We start from the raw sequence: 25,645 nt of genomic DNA, 5'->3' as shown, positions 1-25,645 counted from the left end.
CATTTGCCTTGGACGGCAATTTCCAGGGGGCGGCAATAAACACCGCCCCCAAATGCCCAGGCAAATACCTTGTATACCTTGTTTTATGGGAGCCCAAGAGCTGGCAGGCTGGCCACCTTTGGGCTCCCCCGGGAGGGCGGCGAGGGAGCACTTTCCCCTGAGCTCTCTCTGCTCAGCACCCTCGCGTGACCCGCAGTATTGCCGGGAGCCGGAATATGACATCATATTCCGGCTCCCGGCATCAATCTGTGGCGCGCAAGGGAGCTGAGCAGAGAGAGCTCAGGGGAAAGTGCTCCCTCGCTGAAAACGTCTGCCCGCCTTCCTGCCCAGCAGCCCCACTGGACCCTAGGTAAAAAATATACACCCAGCTATCCCAAAAGTAGGGAGGCTGGGTGGATTTCAATTTTAAAAATGAATAATAATTGTGAGTGGGGGAAATGTGTGTGTGTGTGTCCGAGTAAGTGTATGTCTGTCTGTCGGTGAGTGAGCGTCTGTCAGTCAAAGTGCGGCCTTGACAGGAAGGGGTGGGGAAAATGTAAATTAGGGGCGGGTGCCCGAGCACCGTCCTGCCTAGGACAGCACAAATCCTAAATACACCACTGGATATAGTCATTGTGTAAGCAGTGTTTAGGTGATTCGGTCACAGTATAAGCAGTGTTTAGGAGGTACGGTCACAGTATAAGCAGTGTTTAGGAGGTACAGTCACAGTATAAGCAGTGTTTAGGAGGTACGGTCACAGTATAAGCAGTGTTTAGGAGGTACGGTCACAGTATAAGCAGTGTTTAGGAGGTACGGTCACAGTATAAGCAGTGTTTAGGAGGTACGGTCACAGTATAAGCAGTGTTTAGGAGGTACGGTCACAGTATAAGCAGTGTTTAGGAGGTACGGTCACAGTATAAGCAGTGTTTAGGAGGTACGGTCACAGTATAAGCAGTGTTTAGGAGGTACGGTCACAGTATAAGCAGTGTTTAGGAGGTACGGTCACAGTATAAGCAGTGTTTAGGAGGTACGGTCACAGTATAAGCAGTGTTTAGCTGGTACAGCTTAGTATAAGCAGTGTTTAGACGATACAGTCGTCAAGTATTAGTCACTCACATTGATTGAATTGGCACATGAATACACATGTAAGCAATAACGCCACATCAAGGCTTTAACCCTTGTTACAGACCATTCACAAACCACACTTTTCAGGCATCAAGACTTCCATCCTTGCTACTGTCTGCATACATCTTTCATGTCTCCATTCACACACAGAAGCATGCATTATGGATTTAAGAGCATTATGGGAGATGTAGTCCACAACATTTGGGTTGTCTACTCTTGAACTATGTGATGATCACAGTCCACGACATCCCTGTGCAACCAGGCAGGCAGAAGAAACTTGTCACGTGTCAGATGCCACTTTGAAATCAGTACTCCACCCTGGACATGAGTATTAAGCATGGGCCTCTTCATCCTCTTCATCTGCCTCGTATCCCATAGGAGAACATGCTCGTCAGAGTTGTCAAATACAAAAAATTAATAAATAAAAAATGGTTCGAGTTAATAGCATAAGAGACACAGTGCATGCAAACTGACGTGCCACACATATACAGCAGACAGACACAAAGATTGTGGGAGCCATGCATACACAGTATTAAATAAAAAAATAAAAAAGAATTGGGAGTACTATACATACACAATGCACATAAAGGCAGGGGTTACAGTGACACGTAGATTGGGGAAATTGCCTCATACTGGAGTGCAATAATACTGACAGACAAGGGTTCGGAGAGATTGGGGCAGTCTTTTTTTACATCCCTGGTGAGTGTCTGGATGGCTAAGCATTTGTAGCAAAAAAATATGCCATAGCTTTACAATCTCTGGAAAAAAAAATTGTTGTCAAGCTAGGGTTGCACACATCTAATACACTGCCGACCATTTATCACAAAGCCCCCAATCTCATGTATGCCCCCGTCTAATAAGTGCACAGTAACGGGTGAGGATATCTGATGGAAATTTGCACTGTGAGGTCTTTCTACTCGATCCTGCGATTCAGCTGTGGGGAGCCGATGGCAGTCTTCTGCAGCGTGTGCAGATTGTGCCATGGTTTTTCCCTACATCGCTTGGTTATCGGGTGCCAGTGCGGCACCACATCTCCCCCCCGTTCCCTAGCTGATAATCTTTGCACAAGCGCTGTGTCCCCCGTTCCCCAGCTGATGATTTTAGAGCAGGCACAGTGTGTGCATTCAATTTCCCACAGTGCTCCCTATATCTTATTGCTACCGTGTGCTCACACTGCCCTCCAGCTGATTCTCATCATTTCTGGTGCGGCCGCGTCACCGGAAGTGACGAGGGTAGGGTGGGCAGAACATCATGGGAGTTGTAGTCCAAGAAGATCTGGGGATTTACTATGCTTTAGCACAAGAGGCAAGAACAGGGTTTGCTTGTTACATAGTGATTTCCTGGACACATGTTGATGAGTGACATGTAAAATGTGCTGCCCAGTGGTATGAAGAATGATCTGCTGTCCTGACAGGAGGGACAATAAATCACAATATAGAAGGATACAGGTGTGGTGGGTGGAAAGGTTAACTCTCGCTTGTTACTTAGGGATCCTATCAGCCACTCACAGAGGGAGGGGGGGGGGGGCTGTAGTAGGACAGTAGGTCCCCTCCCTTTTCTCATTTAAGGACCTTACCTGCCACTCATGGGTGGCGGTTGGGAGGGAGACAGTATGCCCACCTTCTGTTATTTTAGGGCCCCCACACGCCACTCATAGGTGGGGGCCAGGGAGGAGGTAGACAATAGGTGGGGGCTGAGGGGGGACACTATGTCCCCCCAGTTCATTTTTGCAATAGATGCCCCACTATGGTGGCATGGGGGACCTGTGCTAGGTCTCCCTTTATTGGATTTGGTGTTTTTTTGTTTTTTTTACAACAGTGAGTAGACATGCCCCTAGTCACGGCATTGCGAATAGGGGCATTTGGGAGATTTTAATCCCCCATTATGCTCATATGGGAGTAATATTGACCCTCAAAGAATGACAGGGACATGGGTGGGGTTTAGGAAGTGTTCTATATTCACATAGTACAAGGAGGGAGTAGCTCCCTCCTTGTAACCCTCCTTGTAATAAACTAAACATACAAATACTGAAATTCGGTTTTCGTTGATTTGAAATTTCTATTCATTAGTTTGTTTATCTGAAGAATTAACGAAAAGCTGAAATTACCGTCCGAATCTCGGACAATAACGAATGCCCAAGTATTGTTTATCAAACATTTCCTGTAAAGAGTCATCCAATGTTTAAACTGCCTTTATTGCAAATTCTAAACATAATAAACATTCTGGGCATTGCCAAATCCCCTGTTATGACTGCTAGCTGGCATTCACCTCCTGTCCACGGGAGGGCGCTGTGATTTACACTTCGTGCCCAATGGAGCTTCATGGATTTTTGTGATGTCTCTATGATAAATGTCAGTTCCAGGCTACCATGCTGTGTGTGCAAGGACAAATGTCATTTTAATATTTACCAAGTTGTGTTCGGATCCTTACTAGGTAGGTGTAATACTGTCATACATACTTAGTGTGTGGGTTCATAAACGGTTTAATTTCTGTGCACTGATGCTGTATTAAATCCTTCCACACATGCCTTACATGTGCACATTTGTTATTATCAGGTTATAGTAACCTCCCTCAGGCAGTTGTGTCAGTAAAACAGCGAATTTCTTGTACACTAGGTAAAGACCATTTATAAAAGTATTTAAAGTTTTTAAAAGTGCAGCAAGCGATACAAATGTTCTCTTGGTTGCCATGGTGATTGCTCCACGTTTAGAACGTTGCCCCTGAATTTTTGGCTGTATTTGGACACCAACAGAGAAAAGCTGTATATGTGTGCTTGGCATTCCTTCAATCGTACTGTAATACCTTGAGCCCCTGTTCAAGCAGCAGTCTCAGTTCTGAGCTTTTCATAAAGAAATAATCTTTCTGAAAAGTTATGTTTAACTGTGTTGGAATTTCTTTGAAAATTCCAACAGAATCGTAGATATCGTGAGGCTTAAAAACTTTGTTTGTTTTCTTGTAAGGACCATATTCAGGATTTGTGCATCACATTAATAAAGTTTTAGCATCCAAAACTTAACTTAAAATGACACTATAGCCACCAAAACAACGTTAGCTTAATGAAACCGTGTTGGTGTACAGATCATGTTACTACAGTCTCACTGCTCAAATCTCTGTCATTTAGGAGTTAAATCACTTTGATTATGTAGCCGGAGTCACACTTTAATGGATGTGAATTGCAGATAAACCTTCCCTGTAAAGAGAGCTCTAATGTTTAAACTTTCTTTATTGCACATTCTGTTTAATTTAGAATTTCTCATCTCCTTTTCTGTTAATAGCTTACTAGACCCTACAGAAGCCTCCCTGGTGTGATTAAAGTTCAATTTATAGAGGAGGAGATACACATTTCTAAAGGAAGGTAATCTCGGATTGAAAATTAAACCATTTTTTCATGCTGTGTGAATCACATCCAGGGGAGGTGTGGCTAGGACTGCATAAAAAGAAACAAAAGTGATTTAACTTCTAAATTGCAGAGAATTGAACAGTGAGACTTCATGTGCCTGATCTATGCACACAAACTGATTCAATAAGCTTCATTTGTTTTGATCCCTGTAATATCCTCTTATTCTTCAGAATGCATGTTGTTGGACATTCCTCCTTGAATACTGTAGCCAAATATACATGTAAAGGTGCACTGGGGTTTATTTAATAAGCTATAAGATGGCAAATTGACAATGGATTGCACATTTTAATTATTGCTGCTCCATAGTGATTTTCTGAACATGTATATGTCGATGTGAGCCGGTTATTTCTAAATCTTTACCTGCTTAGTATGTTTTTAACTGGTCAGTTTAGCTAACAAAGACATATTGTGATGTTCACAGGTTAAAATATAAACATAGAATGTGACGGCAGATAAGAACCATTCGGCCCATCTAGTCTGCCCAATTTTCTAAATACTTTTATTAGTCCCTGGCCTTATCTTATAGGTAGGATAGCCTTATACCTATCCCACGCATGCTTAAGCTCCCTCACTGTGTTAACCTCTACCACTTCAGCTGGAAGGCTATTCCATGCATCCACTACCCTCTCAGTAAAGTAGTATAGATGAGACCTTGAGAGACCAGAAAACAGGGAGGAGAAACTCTACCCTGTTACCGTCTCTTAGGCAAAGAATGGTCACCTAGACTGGGTAAAAGGGGGTAACCCTAGGGTAATGAAACAAAATACAGAAAATAAATCCAAAGGTTGTCTAACTAAGAGACAACCATGAGGAAAAGTACCCAGTCCAATTCCGATAGTAAATGTTTAAGGGAAAAAAATAATAAATAACTTTATTAAGGTATATAGTACAATGTATACATAAAGTTCCAATCTAAATAGATAGAGTCAACCAAAAAGAATAACCCACCATCAAAAATAGAGATAGAGAGAGTGGCTAAATAATAGCCTACTATATATAATCCTTCTAAAAAGAAAGGAAAAAAAAAACAAAAACTAAATGATGCTTTGGCTGAGGGTATAGAAGCGCTAATAGGGGTGAAGAGAATAGGTGGAGAGAAATGGGTAATAAGATGTGTAGGTTGAATATGGAAAAGACCATAGTATCGTATTCACATCTCCCCACATAAAGTAGACTCCTCCACAGATAATCTCCCTCTGTGCTCTAACCCTACACTCCTGGGAAACACCTTCAAGGGTGTTCTAATCTAGACTCAATCTATAATAGAAAAATACACAAAACTGAAAAATAAATAAAAACTAATGGTAACCAATCTAAATAGAGAGAGAGACAGAGAGAAAAGGGAGAGACCAAGCACAAAATAAAAAGTGGCTAGATAATAGCCTACTGAAAAAACTACCTTTCTAAAAAAGAAAGGAGGTATACTAAATGGTGCTTGGGCTAAGGGTATACAAGCAGTAGGAGAGGAGGGGAGAAATAAAGGAGAGAGGTAGGTACATAGGCGTATATAGGCGTATAGGTTAAGTATAAAAACCAACCATAAGGTATAAACCTCTCCCCCCACTTTTGAACTCCCAGCAAACAATCACTCTCTGTGCTAAACCCTATACTCCTAAAGAAACACCTTCGAGGGTGTTCTAATCTCAACTCAATCTAAAAATAGAGAAGGTTCCAAGAGTTAGAATTAATGTGAGATCATCCGTGCAAAGTGCTCAAATCGTGAGTGAAGTGATGGCTAAAACCCGACGCGCGTTTCAGCGTGTTCCACACGCCGTCATCAGGGGTAACGCAAGTGCAGCTAGCCCGGCAGTCTGTTTTATACCCTGCTTATTTGACCGGCATTAGTGAGTCCACCAATCACCGATCGTCCCGCTAATGACGCAAACGGGGCGTGTCTAAAAGCTCCGTTGCGTGACTCATTCGGCGATCGGGTGGACTGAGAGCATTGCAGGATTAACCCATAGAGTACCCAAAATTTGATCCAGGATTAACCCATAGGGTACCTGATTGTAATACTACATATCAACATAAAAAATGTTAGGTACACTGTATATCTGCAAAAATAAATATGACACCGAAGAGAAATTGGCAGATGAAGCTATATATCCGGCTAATTATATTGTGTTATGCCTGTACTGATGTAAGTGACCAGCTGTACCTACATCAGTTTCAAATGGCATATACACTGTATATAATTGTAAATAACCAAATTACACTAGTTGTGCCAGTATTGATGTAACAAACTGTACATGTATCAATTACAAACGGCATGAACAGTGTATATAATGGTAAGCAAACAAATGAAACAAGTTATGCATGTACATAGCAAACTGTACATGTACCAATTGCAGATGGCATGAACAGTATATATAATTGTGGGTAAGCAGATTAAACAAGTCAATGCTCCATTCAAAAAATAGGGTATAAATAAAGGAAAATCTTAAAGTATCAGTATTAAAGTGATATATACATATGTGAATAAACTTAACTAGAAATATCATTGGAAATCAGTTTGTCAAATAAATGGGGAATAGGAGAAGCCTTCATTAAGCCCTGATGGTGACAGGGTTTTTAATTGGTAAATCCAAAAGGCTTCTCTCTGTCTCAATTTCAAATCCCAGTTCCCTTTGCGTGGCGGTTGTGGAACATGTTCAAGGCCCATGAACCGAATACCAGCAGAGGAGTGGTTATGGTGTAAATGCAGATGTCTCGACACGGGTGTCTCTAGATGTCTCCTGACAGAGTTCACGTGCTCGCGTATCCTAAATTTAAAGTGACGGAAGGTCTTGCCTACGTATTTTAAACCACAGGAGCAAATTAACAAATAAATTACTCCTGTGGTTAGGCAATTAAAAAAGGAACGAGGTTTGAATTGCCTCATACCACTACTGTCAGTGGTTAATTTGGAGTGTCTCTTGATAAAGGGGCAAGCACTGCAACGGCCACATTGAAATGTGCCTATTGGTAGGTACTTCTGGAAGTAACCAGAAGGTGCAGTAGTCTGGAGATGACTGGGTGCTAGCATATTCCTTAAATTTCTCCCCCTCCGTGCTGTAATAGAAGGGGAGGGGGGCAATACTTCCTTGAGGTGTTTGTCAGAGTATAGGATAGGCCAGAATTTTTGAAAAGTTTTTAACATAACATCCCATCCTGTGTCAAATGTGCCGATACAACGTATTTTTGTGTCTTCGGTCTTAGTAATCCTATCAGTAATCAGGGTTTCACGTTCTGAAAGGATTCCCAGGAGTGTAGGGTTAGAGCACAGAGGGAGATTATCTGTGGAGGAGTCTACTTTATGTGGGGAGATGTGAATACGATACTATGGTCTTTTCCATATTCAACCTACACATCTTATTACCCACTTCTCTCCACCTATTCTCTTCACCCCTATTAGCGCTTCTATACCCTCAGCCAAAGCATCATTTAGTTTTAGGTTTTTTTTCCTTTCTTTTTAGAAGGATTATATATAGTAGGCTATTATTTAGCCACTCTCTCTATCTCTATTTTTGATGGTGGGTTATTCTTTTTGGTTGACTCTATCTACTTAGATTGGAACTTTATGTATACATTGTACTATATACCTTAATAAAGTTATTTATTATTTTTTTCCCTTAAACATTTACTATCGGAATTGGACTGGGTACTTTTCCTCATGGTTGTCTCTTAGTTAGACAACCTTTGGATTTATTTTCTGTATTTTCTCTCAGTAAAGTAATACTTCCTGATATTATTTTTAAACCTTTGCCCCTCTAATTTAAGACTATGTCCTTTTGTTGTGGTAGTCTTTTCTTCTTTTAAATAAGAAATCTGTGATTGTCATACCCAGGTCATTAACTTGGTGCTCACCTGCTATACATTGGTCACTCTAATCTGTACCAATTTCACCATTATGGTTCTTGATACTTTACAGCAGCCAATCTACTAGCGCTGTGTAGTTCTGTTGATATGATGGAATGCTTTTTGTACATGATATTTTTGCATTATCAATGTATTTAGACGGAAATGTTCAATTGTAAAGCCTTCACCGAGATTTTTAGTTTTTTTTTAATTATATTTGCTACCCAGGTCATACTTGAAAATAAGAGAAATCTCAATGTATCTTTCCTGGTATTTTATTTTATATATACATTTTTTTAAAAAAATAAGATTTTGTTTGTGTTAGGTAATTCTGCACATTTTCATTTTTCTGTTGTTGTATTATCCATGAAAAAATTAATAATAATCGGCATGTATTTTATATCATACCTTTCTGTTTATTAAATCTATCATTTAAATTCTGTCAGCACTAGAACCTAGTAAATCAAAGCAATATAACAACATATCAGTGAAAAGTTGTCTGTATGTATATATAGGGCTACATGATTCAGATTTTTTTTGTTTCACTGTTTTGATCTTTAGGAGTCACATATCAACCTATTAAATGAATTACGTTTTCTTGCAGGATTAATTGAGATTGAATAGGGCCATGGCTACTTTAGCAACTCTTGGCCTTCCTATGCTACGCTCCTCTTTACCACGGTGGAAATTGTGTGCTTCTGCTCTTGCAGCATACACAAGGTGAGTTTCCTCGCTGACATTAAATAGGATGTGAACAAAAGCAGATGAAGGCGCTCAAAATTATTATTCTATTGATGGCAGCAATGAATCTGCAGGGATTCACAAAACTTTGTGTGAGGTACAAAATGGGACAAAAAGAAATGTGTTAGACCGTGCCAGAAATCTTATAAATAAAAAGACCAGTGTTTTAGAATGACCTTATTGTGCATATATACATACACTTTATAGGAGCTGATGAGTACAACTCAAAATACCTCAGATCTTCACTACCAGAGCAAGTCATTGCTCTTAAAACTGTAAGTAGGATATCTACTGCCAGAGCAAGTCATTGCTCTTAAAACTGTAAGTAGGATATCTACTGCCAGAGCAAGTCATTGCTCTTAAAACTGTAAGTAGGGGAGGGCGTGGCCTGACCGCGGCGAGAGATGGCCGCTTAAGCAGAGAGCTCTGCACCCTGACCGGCACAAAACGCCCAGCAACACGCAACAAACCCGACCAAATCCCCCCAAAAATACCTTCCTTCGGGAGTTAGGCATCGAGGTCCCGGTGGACTTCCACATCCCCCAGAGGGGCACCCAAGCAATGGGCTTGATACCCAGAGACGGCGCAGCTCTAGAAGGCAACGCACCCTAACAGTCGCGCAGCTCAACCCTCTTTCCACTGTGCGACAACATCGTGCAATAGTGGGGACTACAAAACCCCTAACATAGAAACTCTTGGAGATCCACCTGCCAAAAAGTTAAAGTAAAGTTATACGACAGCTGTCCTGGACATTCCACACTGCCACACCAAGAACTAGATAGGAATAAATAGACACTGCACTTGACGTCCCTTCAACGAAACAACAAAGAAACGAAAGCAACGCAAACCCCCCCCCCCCCAAAAAAAAATTTAATTAAATTAAATTAAATAAAAATAAATAAATAAATAAATAAAAAAAAATAAAAAAATAAAAAACGGAGAGAAACGTACAAAAACAACAAATATGAATGACAACTCCACCCAATACAATCCAAGGCATAAAGACAATCACAGAATGGACAAGCGCGACCGGCTACGACAAACGCGCAAAAACCCGACAGCCAGACCGAAAGATAAGGAACACCGAAAGCTGAATTAACGGCGAAAGGCAGAAGAGGGCAACCGACGATCCAGACGAGATCCATCGCCGGAGAGAGAACACAGCCGCAATAAAATCTATACACTCGACAGGACTTTGCCACCCACCCTGAGCGCAAAGACCCATCAGTCCTATGGACTTAGGTCACCTGTTACACTGCCGGGGAGGAACCTAGAATGCGGTACCCACCATCTACCTGACCAGATACGCAAGTTTTATACCTTATGTCGTATACTGCAAATTTCACTGTTGTGGGCCAATCGGGATTTAGATAAGGTTAGAAAGTACACAGAAGGGAGCACACAGGCATATACATCCCATCTCATAACCGAACCGAAAAGGGACTCTGACACCAACACACACATTAAGTTACACGACACTACAGCCTCACTGGGAGAGGGACAGAGGAAGACGACACTAGTAGGCACACGATAGACCACATGAATCACCCCCTCCCTCCTTAGGGGTGTACGGGAACACATGGGCCCTAGGGCCCAAATGGCAGTAAGACGGAAGGCTGGGACAGGAATTTAATCCTTCATGTAAATTACACAGTGGAGATAGCTGGGAAATTGTAGACTCTGTAGACAGAAAGAGGTTTAAATAAATGTTTTTATGGCACCTATGTTTTATTCTATGTCTGGATTACTACTGTATATAATGTTGTTGGATAAAAATGTATATGTCGGAACACACACACACGACCTGAAACACAGACGTTCTTGGGATTTGAGTCAAGGGTAAAGATAACCCTGCTCATAGTGCCGATGTCGGGGTGCTCGGCGACTGACCGCCCCCTCCGTGCCCAAATATTTTGCCGCGGAGCGGGTGGCCATCCCCCGAGATACCCGGCAAAGTTAGATAAGACCGGGGAATTCCCCAGCATCCCCTAACCAAGGTAGTTCTCCCTACTACCTCCCCCTGACTGCACCTCTCCACTGCCCCCCCCCTTTTTCCCACCAAATCCTATCCCCCCTCCCTCCCCCCTCACCGGCCCAGCCCGGCACAAAGCCCAGGGCCCCAGAAACCCAAGGGACCTCCAGGAGGTCACCCTAACATCAAGGCTCGAAGGGGCGCACGGCGGGTAGGTATCGGAACCAAAGCATCAAGGCCAATAGAGACCTAACAGTAACATATAACATGGCGACACTGAAAATTACTTCCCTGAACGTTAATGGCCTAAACACACCAACTAAAAGACGTCTGTTAATGAGGGAATTAAAAAGACAAAAAACTGACATAGCATTTGTCCAAGAGTCACACCTCCTGCGCTCAGCCCGGATCCAACTAACGGACCACCTATACACTAGGGCATACTCCTCCAGGGCATTGGTAAAGAAAAACGGAGTAGAAATACTCATGCATAAAAAATGCCCCTTCGCCACCCAGACGACGAGCACAGACACTATGGGCAGGTACATCATCCTCACGGGGACGATACACGCCACCACATACCACCTGATCAACGTATACGCACTCAACCAGCCAGACCCAGATTTTTGGGAGCGACTTCACACGATAGTCCACGCTTTACCGTACGGAATCATAGTCATGGGGGGAGACCTAAACGCTACACCCTGCCCCACAGTAGACCGTAGTACCCCGACTGGCGGACAAAGGACGCAGAACACGAGGGGCCAAGACAAACTCCTCACCCAATTTATACAGAAGACGAAATTACTCGACTCCTGGAGGCTGCGCAACCCGGGACAGAGGGACTACACCTTCTTCTCGGCAGCGCACTCCACATACTCCGGTATAGACATGTTCCTGGTCAATCAGACCGGGATACCATGGGTACAGTCTGCGCGCATCAATCTTATTACATGGTCGGACCACGCAGATGTAGAAATTACTCTCAGACTCCCAGGTCCTAAACCTCCATGGAAGTGGCGACTGAATAGCTCGCTCATAAAAGATCCAGAGATTGAGACACTTATACAGGGCGAACTCTCGACCTATTTCGACGACAACGACGACCCGGACTTGACGCAATCCACGATATGGGCCGCTCATAAGGCGGTGCTAAGGGGCATCTTCATCAAACTTGCAACCCGTCGGAAGAAGCAAAGGGCAGAAACCCTCTTTAGGCTCCAAAAGGAGCTGAGAAGGGCAGAAGCCAGACATAAACAATCCCCTACGACACAGGGACTACAAGACCTTAGGGATCTCCGACATCAAATTAGAGCCGCAGCAGTAGAGGACCTGGGGCGAGACCTAGTCCGTAAGAAACGCCTCTACTACGAACGCTCCAACAAGATGGACACCCTACTAGCCAGGGCACTAAACCCCAAGCCCCACTTCCAAACCATAACAGCGATTAGAGACAAAAGGGGGCAGATCACCCAGAACCCTACGGAGATTAACCAGATCTTCACGGAATTCCTCGCGCACATCTACAACCACTCCCCAGACCAAAACAGCAACAATAGGGATTACACACAGGCGGTAGCCGATTACGTAGCAAACACACACATGCCGGAACTGAACCCGGAGGCCCTACACACCTTGGGGGCGCCCATAGAGGAGGAGGAGATAGACAAGGCGATTACGGCCCTCAAAGGTAACAAAGCCCCAGGACTGGACGGCTTCGACGGCTCCTACTATAAACTGTTTAGGGAAACGCTGACGCCAAAACTGGCGAAAGTGTACGCCGAATGGATGGAAGGTGGACACCCCAACCCGGAAATGCTCACAGCAGATATAGCACTGATACCCAAACCAGGTAGGGACCCGACAGAAGCGGCAAACTACAGACCCATTTCCCTAATCAACTTTGACGTAAAAATCTTTGCAAAAATACTGGCGACGCGATTGAACCCCCTACTGGGCACTCTGGTCCACCCGGACCAGGTTGGCTTTGTGCCGTCACGACAGCTGTATGAAAACACCAGGAGAGGGGCGGACGTCATATGGTGGGCGGTGAGGACCCGGACGCCTTCTCTGATCCTATCTTTGGACGCGGAGAAGGCGTTCGATAGGGTGCAATGGCACTACCTCTTCGCATTGCTCGACCGACTACACATGCCAGAAACATTTGTTAAAGGAGTGAGAGCCCTATACACTGAACCGAGGGCACAGACTAATGTACCGGGAACGGCCCCGACCCCATTTGCGCCCGCTAACGGCACCAGACAAGGCTGCCCCCTTTCCCCCCTGTTGTTCGTCCTCTCGTTGGAACCTCTCCTGCAGAGAATAAGGGAGGACAGGCACATATCAGGCATACAAGCAGGGGGGGAAGAATTCAAAGTCTCCGCATACGCGGACGATGTCCTGGTCACTCTCACCAATCCAAGGGAGTCCCTGCCCCGACTGGTGGCACTCCTGGAGGATTACGGGAGTGTCTCGGGTTACAAGATTAACCTAGACAAATCTGTGGCCATGCCTATAGAAATGGACACGGAGGGGATTAACTACATCAAAAACACCCACCCTCTCAGATTCACTAGAACAGACATTAAATACCTTGGAGTCAAACTCACTGCGGACCCGGAGAAACTATATAGCGCCAATTACACGCCCGCTATCCAGGCACTCAGCCGTGATCTGGACAAATGGCATGAAAAGCCCATATCGTGGATTGGAAGATTGCACGCAATCAAAATGACACTGCTCCCACGACTGTTGTTTCTATTCCAGGCCCTACCGACTAAAGTGACTAAACAAGACCTACAGACGCTTCAGAGGCATATAGATGACTTTATCTGGGCACGGAAGAGGCACAGGATCGCTCGACTAGTCCTGTACAGACCAAAAACGAGGGGCGGGCTGGGACTCCCAAACCTATACCTATACTACCTGGCGGCTCAACTGGCCCAAATAATAGCATGGCACACACCGGAGGGTTCACATAGGTGGGTAGACCTGGAGACGAAACTAATGAGTACAGACCTCCCACAGTTCTGGATATGGGTGCCCAAAAAAGACAGACCTCCACTACGCACCACTTGCCCGGCAATCCTTAACTCCATAAGGATCTGGGATCTCACGGCCATTAAATATGCATTAAAACACACACCCTCACCGCTAACTCCGTATCTACGGAACAAAGCATTTGAGCCCGGGCTGAGCGCACGAGACTTTAGGGGGATAGAAAACACAGGTATACAAAGATACGGGCATATGTACGACGGAGACTCCTTTAAAACCTTCGACACTTTAAAAACCATGGCACCCTTAACAACTAGGGACTTCTTCCGATACGTACAACTACGTGACTTCGCCAAAAACCCTGTTGTAAAAAAAGCAGCCCAGACCCCAATGACATTTTACGAACAACTATGTAATACGGAAATGATTCAAAAGGGTCTGATCACGGCCATTTATGCGCAACTCAGCGCCCCGGAAAGGGGAGCTACTGACCCCAGTTACATACACCAATGGGAAGCAGACCTGGGGGGGGCCATAGAGGGAGAGGACTGGGTAGATATATGGGAGGCGACGGCTAAAACGTCGCTGTGTAACGCAACAAGAACAATCCTACAAAATGCTTATGAGGTGGTACACCACACCTGTTCAGCTGCAAAAAATGGGAAAAACCTCAACAGACACATGCTGGAAGGGATGCGGAGGTAAAGGTACCTTCCTTCACATGTGGTGGGAATGCCCTGAAGTAACCAATTACTGGAAGAGAATCCAGTCGCTGATGACAGATGTTCTCACACGCCCCATTGACTTAGACCCTTGGGCGATCCTATTGTCCCGACCAACAGACGGCCTCCCTAGGAAAGAACAACAACTGCTGAACAAACTCACCCTGGCAGCAAGGAGAGCCCTTGCACAGGTATGGCTGAAACCCACGGTCCCCACTGACAATGACGTAATAGTTAAAATCAAAGACACATACCTGATGGACAAACTTACAGCCCAAATACGAAACACAGAAAAAACATTCCAAAAAATCTGGCAACCATGGGAGGACAAACCGACCTTCACGACTACCTGAATGCTAAAGGGAGTCACCCAGAGCAACCCAATTGGGCAATAAACTAAGGTTATCTAGCGCAGAACACTTAAGGCTATGATAGCCCACGATGGCACTTAGACAAACTCAAGCACATGACCCGACAGGCGGTCCTCCAGGGACCCACCCCACGTCAGAGACGAACACCACAAACAGGCTGCTGACACCTCCAAGGTGATCGCCCCCTCAGGGGAGATCGCCTGACGAGGACACAGCTGTACATGACCAAAGGGGTCTGACCCACGAGGCGTCCGCTGCCAAGACAGATTGAAGCCAAGCTAGACGCTCTAACACACACAACCGGTACACACCAATGAGAACCGCTCTGAGTGAGACACACACGACCACAACAATGTTGACCCTGAAGCGCGGACACCCGAACCGCACAAAACTTGTAAGGTTTTAAAAGAAAAGTTAATTTGCCAAGTATTGCATTGACTGGACTCAATTTATGTTCATGTTCGAACACAGGGCCTAAAGTGCCCTACAATTTTAAAATTTAAAAACCACACCGAACGGCGCTAAGAAATGATATATGCTGTACACACTTATTTGTTTCTATGTAAAAAGAAATGTACTATATGTCAATGATCGGCCCCTGCGTGGGCCTTCTACTGTTTTTGAGCCGCATTCGGTGCTGACACAAAAATAAAGAATTAAAAAAAAAAAAAAACTGTAAGTAGGATATCTACTGCCAGAGCAAGTCATTGCTCTTAAAACTGTAAGTAGGATATTTACTGCCAGAGCAAGTCATTGCTCTTAAAACTGTAAGTAGGATAAGAGCAAGTGATTACCATTCTGGCTCTGAACTGGCTACATGCTAAAGAGGGCCAAACGTTGTTTACTGCTGTTTTATTTAATAATACTTCTATTGCTCTTATGAGTTTAACCTGTGAGTAAAAAATGTATTTTCATCAAACTTTCTGATCTCTTTGTTTTGGGGTTAATAAGAATGGGAGGTATTTTGCTGTGAAGGTGTTTTGCACTAAGACCAGCCCTGGCTCTCAACCTATCACCAGCACCCCAATGAAAGGCTTCCATATTGATGCCTGGGGCCAGGAGTACAATTTAACTGCTTATGTTAAAATGGCACCCAACACAGGACTTCCAGACACCATTACTACTTTATTAAACTGTAGTTGTTATGGTGCCCGAGATTGGTTCTTTAGTGATACTTGAAGTTGTCCTGTCTCTTAAGTAGTTGTTCTTTCCTCTACAGACAGCCATCACGTTGTCACCGACTTTCACCGTCTGATGATGAACTTTACCAGAGGACCACAGTGACACGTCTAGAGAGAGACTCTCCCGATATAATGATTGTCGACAGTTTCAGCAGCCAGGGATTCATCATCAATGGTGACAGAGTAATTGGACCCTGTGTGGTGATTCCTAAAGCAATACTTCAGTGGAATGTGAGTAAGTTACTTAAAGGGGTTAATGTTGGAATACTTTCGACGTCTAAAGGAATTTGTTTATATAAAAAAAAAAGAAAGAAAACTCAATATGAATCTAACTTACTAAGTGGTGTAAAAATGCAAATAAAATGAATTCCCTTGCAGAAAATAACTGTACTATTTACACAATTTACTATCTAACACTTACCATGGGCTTTCGGGAGTAACACAACTTCCAGCTCTATGTGTTACCCCAATCAGACTACACAAAGTAGCTTTTTGTATGCTATGGGTCCTTTACACTCCCCAGGCCTAGGATTGAAACCAAACAATACACAAACAAACAAGGCTCTTTAGTTCCTGAATATGATAAATGTCAAATATCTGCAATTTGTGTAAAAATCTTACTACAATGTTATTGTCCATTATAATGCGTTGCCGTTTTCAGTATGTGACATAGCTACTATTTTATTCATTTAGTTTTTTTGTAAAGCATTGTTTTAGAATGTCAGTAATGACGAATACCACCATGTTATCAAAAAAGTAGTATCTGGTGCAAGTTATGACATGTAGGCAGACAGGACTGAGATGATTCACAAGGGGATGTAAAAATTCCGCTACTACTGCTTTGAAAGTGGAATCAGAAAGAAACTACAACTGGAAAAAATGAGATTTTACCTACTATTTACCTTGCAGATTGAAAGTGGGAAACCTAACCGACCAATCATAAATATCAATGTCAGATTGACACTTATACCCTTTTATTACTTGTCCATATTCCAAAGATGTGCTTACAAATGAAAAGTAATTGCTGTTTTTATATTCTGTTTGCAGGTTGGATCCTATAAAGATATCTCTCTGGAAAGCCTTGCTTTGTTCCATTTAATTGTTCCCAAGATAGGTAATAATCTTCAAACTTTTAATCCATCGATTCCATACAACTGTATGTTTTGTCCAAAACCAAAGGCTCACCAAACAGCGACTATGTGTAACATACTTGTGGTGCAAACCAAAGTGGAGTGCTGTTAAAATGAATCTAATAAATACGGTACTCTCACCTTTTATGTAAAGGGAGTGACAACGGTTTATGAGAACTAGAAACAATAATAAAGCAAAAAATAGTTTAATATTGCTTTAAGATGTGAAATACACTGCAAATCATCACATTCACATTTATTAGAACATTCAAAATATTGGTTTTATTGTATTTGCTTCTGTACCTTTAAGGTGGTACAGTACCTTCTTCCTTAACCCTGCACTTGTAATTAATCCAGTTATTCAGAAAATGCAATAATTACATTGTAGGGTTAACTCCACCTCTACGAGACAGCCACTAGAGGCACTTTTGGGTGGTTTCACCTAACTGATGCTGGAGGTCCTCACACTATGCTTCAGGACATTCAGCGTACTCTAAAACCCCGTAGGAAAGCATTGAGCATTGATTTTCTATGGGGTCGTCCTAATGCGCATGAGGTGCATGCGCATTCGGTCCAACCCACCAACTTACGTCAGCAAAGGTGGTGTCTGACCCAGCGCCGAGGTACATCTGTGCTGGAATCAGGTAAGTGACAGAAGGTTTTTTTTAACCCTTCCAGCGCCACGAGAGGGGAGGAGACGGTAGGGGCGGAATTTAAAGGGAAACGTTAGTACTTGGAAAATAACTTTTGTTTTCCTAGCCCTAAAGTTTACCTTTAAATGCTCTGTAGTGCTTCCAAATAAAACAGGAATACAAGACCAATTTTTCAGAATGTTAAGCTTGGTTAAATAATAATTTGGAGTAATAAAACCTGCTCCCCTTATTAGGAGCCCAATAAAACATGACTTATGGTATAAACAGCTTTGGTGTCAATTATGCCTGAGGTTCCTTGTAATAGCTCAAGAACTTGAAGTGTCCTCAAAGGAGATTCTGCAGAAAATCTTTATTAAACTCTAACAATACAAAGATCCAACAAGAAAACAAAAACATGCATAAATCCTCTTCATCCAAACGGTGTTTCACTAAAAGCTTCCCCAGTCAGTTAATGCTACTGTTTTTTCCTCTCCTCCTTTTAAATTTCATTCCAGCCAATTAGCTGGTAGGAAGGGCAGAGTCCTGGCAACAGGAAGTGATATATCGCTGCTCCCTGTGGCGTCACTTTCGGTCAAGCCCATGTAAGATTGGGAGTCACATGAATCTGTTGTGCCTCCTCATTGTTACCATGGAGACATTTACAAGAAAAAGAGAAATCACAAATCATTCACAAATTGTAAATAAAACACAAGTCTTTTCAAATGCCAAACAGTGAACTGAAACCCATAGGTAAACGCATTTATGTTGAAACACCTGACTTAGGAGTAATTAGCCAAATTGGAGAATTTTGCAACTGTGTTGCCATCACACCATTTAAGAAATTACACTCCAGGATGATACTAAGAGTGCCTTAGCCCTCCCCAGCATTTAACCTCATTGGGTGCTGCTCTCCACCTCTGCCTCCTGCAGCGCTGGGCTTAATTCAGTAGCTACATTGCAGGGCTTAGGATAATTAATGGGAGTTTGCAGGAAAACAGAGAGCTGCGACCGATGGTACTTAACTAAGAAGTTAAACTGTTGCTTGAAGTGTTTCTTTAAATGTTATTTATAGTAGAGCTTTTAACAGTGCATGTGTGTATATTCTTAATTTTTATTATTTTTATTTATCGGATTTATTCCTAGATGTTGCAAATCTTTGTCCACCCAAATCAAGATACATTTTAGAATGTTCTAATCATCCATTTGTTTATTTTCCAGAAATCCTAGTAATAGGCACTGGAGACAGAGTAGAGAGACTGGATCAAAACATTCTCAAGACCATGAGACAGAAAGGGGTAGCTGTAGAAGTGCAAGACACGGTAAGAATTTAAATAAATAATGTGATTCTCTAAGTAAATTCATGTGATTTTCTTAAGTACCATGTATAACTTGTTTATAATTTTTTTTTATTATTATTATTTATAAATCTTTATTGAATATTAAAGGATCACTATAGGGTCGGGAACACAAACATGTATTCTTGACCCTATAGTGCTAAACCCACTATTTAGGCTTTCCCCCCCTTATTCCCCCTATAAAAGTTTAACCCCTTAAGGACCAAACTTCTGGAATAAAAGGGAATCTTGACATGTCACACACGTCATGTGTCCTTAAGGGGTTAAAACTCACCTCATTTCCAGTGCTACGCGGCTCTGCCCCCTTTGTGACATCATCAAAATGGCCTGATCTTTAGCCAATCCACTGCTTTCCCATAGGGAAAGCAGTGGATTGGCTAAAATCGGCACGGGGTGGGCAAAATGCAGTTTTGGCCAATCAGGACCTCCTCATAGAGATGCATTAAATTGATGCATCTCTATGAGGAAAATTCAGCATCTCCATGCAGTGCGTGGGGACACTAAACTGCAGAGCTGCCTACTGTGCAGGCCTGAGCCAGGAAGCCCCTCCAGTGGCCATCTAAGGAGTGGCCACTTGGAGGTGTCCCTAGGGGCAATGTGAACACTGCCTTTTCTCTGAAAAGGCAGTGTTTACATGAAAATGCCTGAAGGGAGCTATTATACTCACCAGAACAACTATATTAAGCTGTAGTTGTTCTGGTGGCTATAGTGTCCCTTTACATAGTTAATATTAGGTCATACATATTTTACAACAAATCGAAATTAAACCATTTTTTTTTTAATTATATTTACAAAAAAGAGCCACATCTCTTTAAATTTTTTACATTTTGCTTCTTGAGGCATATAAACTTTGTTCCATCTTATATCGATACGTTCCTTGGTTACAGACTGTTGTCCAATTAATTTCATCTGAAGATTTTCAGTTACAAGCTATGATGATCTTTGCTGCCATTAAAATGGACTATTAAATAATCCTAACTTTTATTCCGATTAGGATAGTCACTATTCCATAAAAACATACATGATGACAGTGAGTTGAAAGAAAATAATTTATCTAGACAGCAGTCAATATGACTTTTAAGAAAACAAAGCTTAAAACATTCCCACTATATATGTATTAGATGACCCTTTTCCAAATAATGCTGCCAGCAAATGTAAGAATTATTTAAGGAAATCTTTTTTTAAACTAATAGGGGTTTAATACCCTCTATATCTATATATAAGCTTATAGTGTAATTCCAAAATGGAAATGCAGTGTATGTGTTGAAAAACATGTTTGATACCAAATACAATTCTTCAGTAATGAAATAATGTTTAACCAGTTCAGAATCCCATTTTTTGAATTGGGAGGACCTTACTCTGCTCCGATAGTTATTTATACCTAAAAAACATAATATATCCTTAGAAAGATCAATGTTGCTCTGGCGTTGGAAGAAGAGCAAGATCTCTCCTTTATCCATAATATGTAAGATTTGAATTTACCAAGCGCTTCCAGTAGGCTTTATTAAAATCTTCTCTACAAGTTATTGACTGGGTGTTGCTGAACGCTTGAGAGACTACACCGTATGCTCCCTGACATCGTGGAGATGCGAGGAAGAAGTGAGCTTTAATATACACATCTGGTGGTCGTGCGGGTAGGTTGGCAACTTTTTGGAAGGCTGTAAACGATACAATGAAAGACATCCTAGACACTAAACTCCCTTTACAACCTCTCCCGATGATTCTTCATCAGACATAACGGCCCCTCTCGATTTTATAAAAAAAATCGTTAACCAAACATCTGCTCAATGCGGCCAAGTTATGCTCCTGCATTGTGGAAAAAGCCTCTCGCTTTCCACTAGTTAGCGTATTGGCTTGGGTGGGCGAAGTAATGTGGTAGACAATGACAGGAGACTCGTATTAGATGGGCTCAATCAAAGGTGAATTCACCACAGTGTGATTGATTATAAGGGGAAATATCCCTTCTCTTAATTTCAAACCAATTTGAGTCTTGTAAACCCAAGTATAATCAGTAAAGTGTGAAAATATGACTGCTTCATGCAGAATGTTAGAATCTGGATATGATGCTCCTCCATCTTTTCTCTCATTAGTCAGAATATTTAGATCAATTCTAGCTTTCTTCCCTTGCCAAATGAATTCTCGAAATAGTTTCATAATTTTACCCAAGATTTTACAGATAAATCTTAAAGTCCCAGATAGATATATAATCTTGAGTAATACATATGCATTAACAACATTAATACGACCCATTGTATAAAAATTTTTTAAATGTATTTTATAATATTTTTGTTATGGATGTGTTGGTAATCGCTGTATAGCAGGGTTAAAATGGTAAATGAAGAAATTCAAATCAGTTTATTTAAAATTGACCTTTAACAGAACTGAGCCTAAATATTGTAAATGTCTCTTAAAGGGTTACTACAACCATCATGACCACTTCTGTTTTTTGAAGTGGACCAAGCGCACTGTTTGAAACATTGCACATCCAGAGATATTTTTAATTGTGTGCTGCGGACAATTTGCACCCAGAGCACACGTGACTTAGGCAGCCCAGATCTCTGTTACGGACTTCCTAATGTCAATTCTGTGCATAAATTACATCTGTCGTCTGCAAGCACTGTAGGCTGGTGACAGATGTAACTGCTTCTTCCTTACAGACCGATGGAAGTCCTCCCTCTTCCCAGTCCCATTCACAATTTTTTATTTTTTTTTGCAGGGGGGATCGATAGAATGATGCCAATAGGGCATTATGCTATCAAACATGAAAAAGGGTTGGAGAAAGCCTTTAAAGGGAAACTATAGGTACCCAAACCACTTCATCTCAATTAAGTAGTCTAGGTGCAGTGCCCCTGCAATGAAAAACATTGCAGCTTTATCGAAACTGCAATGTTTACATTGCACTGCTTAGACTATCTGTTATATAGTTGACAGCCATTAGAGACACTTTTTGCAGATTCACAGAGTTTGGCTTCGTGAAACGACGCTGGACATCCTCACACTTTGCATGAAAACATCCAGCGTCAAGCAAAGCTCCATATGAAAGCATTGATTCGGTGCATTCCTATGGGGGAAGGCCTAATCTGTGCACAACATTCAACGTGAATTAGGTCCCCTACCCCCTCTGTCAGCTGATATTTGGAATCAGGTTAGTAAATTAAATGGTTTTTAACCCTTTCATGGATGGGGAGGCGGTTCCAAAGGGACACCATTGTGCTAGGAATACATCTTTGCATTCCTAACAGTAAAGTGTTCCTTTAAGAATAGAGAACTCATCTGTCATTCCGGTTTCTTTCAAGGAAGACCCATAGAGTTCCTGTGTATGCTTATGTACCAGTATAATCCGCATTTTGTTCAGATATATATTATGAGATCTCTTAAGTGTGTTCTTCTTTTCTTTTCCACAGGCCAACGCTTGTGCCACCTTTAACTTCCTAACCAATGAACGGCGCATGACAGCAGCTGCGTTAATTCCTCCGAGCAACGCCAACTCTTTTTAATATTATTGAATCAAATAATCAAATGGACTATTACCGACAAAGTTACTCTACCCAAAGACATTTTCATCTGGTATGTTTAGTACCCAGTCAGGTATAAAACCAGTGCAAAATAATCAAAGTGGGTAGTAGTAATCGTGTTTTATTTAAAGCAGACATCACAGGAAAGGTAGCCTTCCTCGCTGTGTAACGACATTGAGATACAAAGAATCAAGCATACTTTAATGCTATGAAAAGAGTCTCCTCTTATACCTGGAGAACAAAAAAGATCACAATTTGAGTGCTTGGTTTGTGTGTAGTGTACATATATAACTTTGCATTAAAGAATGTAACATACCTAAATATCAGTGTGATTGAGTGTAATTTGCCAATAGGAGGGACACATATCCCACATCTGGTTGAAGCACCTGAGTTTTATTATTGTCCTAAAAGGTAAGCATTGAACCAGGTATGAAACCTGGCATTTGCACTATATGTCTGTCCAACCATAATTCACCTCTTTCATAATAAATGCACCCACCCTTATTATATATCATTTTATTCAAGAGAAACAGCGCTTTCATTTAACATCAAATATTTAGCTATGAAACATAATTTAAATGAATACAATTTTTAAAAAATGGGAGAAAATAAGATTTTTTTTTATTTTCTTAGTTATACGTGACATTCTAACTGTGAATGTCAAAATACTGTTTGCTTTTACTGCAATAAAATACACATATTTGTATTCAGCGATGTCTTACGTGTAAAACAGTACCCCATATGTACAGGCTTTATGGTGTTTTGGGAAGTTATAGGGTCAAATATAGTTTGTTACATTTTTCATTTTTTTTTCTCATTAAAATTTGCCAGATTGGTTACGTTGCCTTTGAGACCATATGGTAGCCCAGGTATGAGATTTACCCCCATGATGGCATACCATTTACAAAAGAAGACAACCCAAGGTATTGCAAATGGGGTAAGTCCAGTCTTTTTTAGTAGCCACTTGGTCACAAACACTGGCCAAAGTTAGTGTTAATATTTGAAAATGCAAAAAACTAATTTGAATGCCAATTTTGGCCACTGTTTGTGACTAAGTGGCTACTAAAAAAGACTGAACATACCCCATTTGCAATAACCCTGGGTTGTATACTATTGCAAATGAAACGCAAGCCTTATATTTGACTCTGTAACTTCTGAAAACACCATAAAACCTGTACATGAGGCGTACTGTTATACTCGGGAGACTTCGCTGAACACAAATATTAGTGTTTCAAAACAGTAAAACGTATCACAACAATTATATCGTCCGTGTAAGTGCCATTTGTGTGTGAAAAATGCAGAAAATGTCACTGTCACTGACGATATCGTCGTTGTAATACATTTTACTGTTTCGAAACACTAATATTTGTGTTCAGCAAAGTCTTCCGAGTAAAACAGTATCCCCCATGTACAGGTTTTATGGTGTCGTGGAAAGTTACAGGGTTAAATATAGTGCTAGCAAATTAAATTCCCTGAACTTTTGGCCTGGGTTTTCAGGCAGGTCCTGCAAATTGTAATTAATAAAATGACCTAATTATGTAAAATTACTACATAAATATATACGTAGAATTATTATATATATATATATACACGTGTGTATATTATTTTTTTATGTATTTACATATTTATTTTTTATTATATATACATTTAATCAATATCATTGTACGTGTATTTTGATATTAATATATATATAATTATGTATATATTAATATTAAAATACACGTAGACAGTGTATGTATATTTATGTGTATGTGTGTATATGTGTATATATATATATATATATATATATATATATATATATATGGATAGTTAATACAATGTTAAACTAAAATCTGCACACCAGTCAAGCCATAAGACTTGCTTTTCCCACAGAAATCCAAAAACTGCGATGTTGCAACCGCAAAGGATTCTGGGTGGGCATATGCAAATTAGTTCAACAAAGAATCACATTTTTGCCTCATTCCATTTTAAACATGGATTCCTTTTAATCTGTGTTTGCAGTATACAACTGCTTGGAACACAATTTAGGAAAAGATGCAAGACCAGTGAACCACTCATGGACAGCTGTTTCGTTGTTAATGCAACTCATCAGCATGAGGTTGGTTACTGGTTTGCTTATTGAGGCTTGGTAGTGCTTGGGAAGCAAAATCCAAATAGGTTATGGTGGGCAAAATTGGATTTTGCTTCCCAAGCACTACCAAGCCTCAATAAGCAAACCAGTAACCAACCTCATGCTGATGAGTTGCATTAACAACGAAACAGCTGTCCATGAGTGGTTCACTGGTCTTGCATCTTTTCCTAAATTGTGTTCCAAGCAGTTGTATACTGCAAACACAGATTAAAAGGAATCCATGTTTAAAATGGAATGAGGCAAAAATGTGATTCTTTGTTGAACTAATTTGCATATGCCCACCCAGAATCCTTTGCGGTTGCAACATCGCAGTTTTTGGATTTCTGTGGGAAAAGCAAGTCTTATGGCTTGACTGGTGTGCAGATTTTTGTTTAACATTGTATTAACTATCCACAGACTTCAGGTGGAAGGGGTTTTCAATCACAATTTTTACCCACCATAACCTATATATATATATATATATATATATATATATATATACTTAGATAATATATATAATAAATATATATATGATCTAAGTATATATAATTTAATTTTCAACTGTTTTAAACTTTTTT

The 25,645-nt window shown here is 41.4% G+C and overlaps 1 protein-coding gene across 2 annotated transcripts; it reads left to right on the top strand.

Moving 5' to 3' along the window:
* Positions 1-3,432: 3,432 nt before the first annotated feature.
* Positions 3,433-23,278, top strand: NDUFAF3 (NADH:ubiquinone oxidoreductase complex assembly factor 3). 2 transcript variants are annotated; one of them, XM_063427524.1, is made up of 6 exons: positions 3,433-3,537; positions 8,946-9,061; positions 16,364-16,556; positions 17,373-17,439; positions 19,306-19,406; positions 22,847-23,278. In XM_063427524.1, exons 2-6 carry the CDS (start codon positions 8,970-8,972, stop codon positions 22,937-22,939), a joined length of 546 nt encoding a protein of 181 aa, XP_063283594.1. In that variant the 5' UTR covers positions 3,433-3,537; positions 8,946-8,969; the 3' UTR covers positions 22,940-23,278. The 2 variants fall into 2 exon arrangements, with proteins under 2 accessions (XP_063283594.1, XP_063283595.1); XM_063427525.1 differs by lacking the exon at positions 3,433-3,537 and adding an exon at positions 4,670-4,730.
* Positions 23,279-25,645: the final 2,367 nt, after the last annotated feature.

Source organism: Pelobates fuscus, chromosome 7 (assembly GCF_036172605.1).
Source record: "Pelobates fuscus isolate aPelFus1 chromosome 7, aPelFus1.pri, whole genome shotgun sequence".
NCBI lineage: Eukaryota > Metazoa > Chordata > Amphibia > Anura > Pelobatidae > Pelobates > Pelobates fuscus.
Note: the sequence above shows the minus strand (reverse complement) of the source record. Positions and strands in the feature narration are given on the sequence as shown.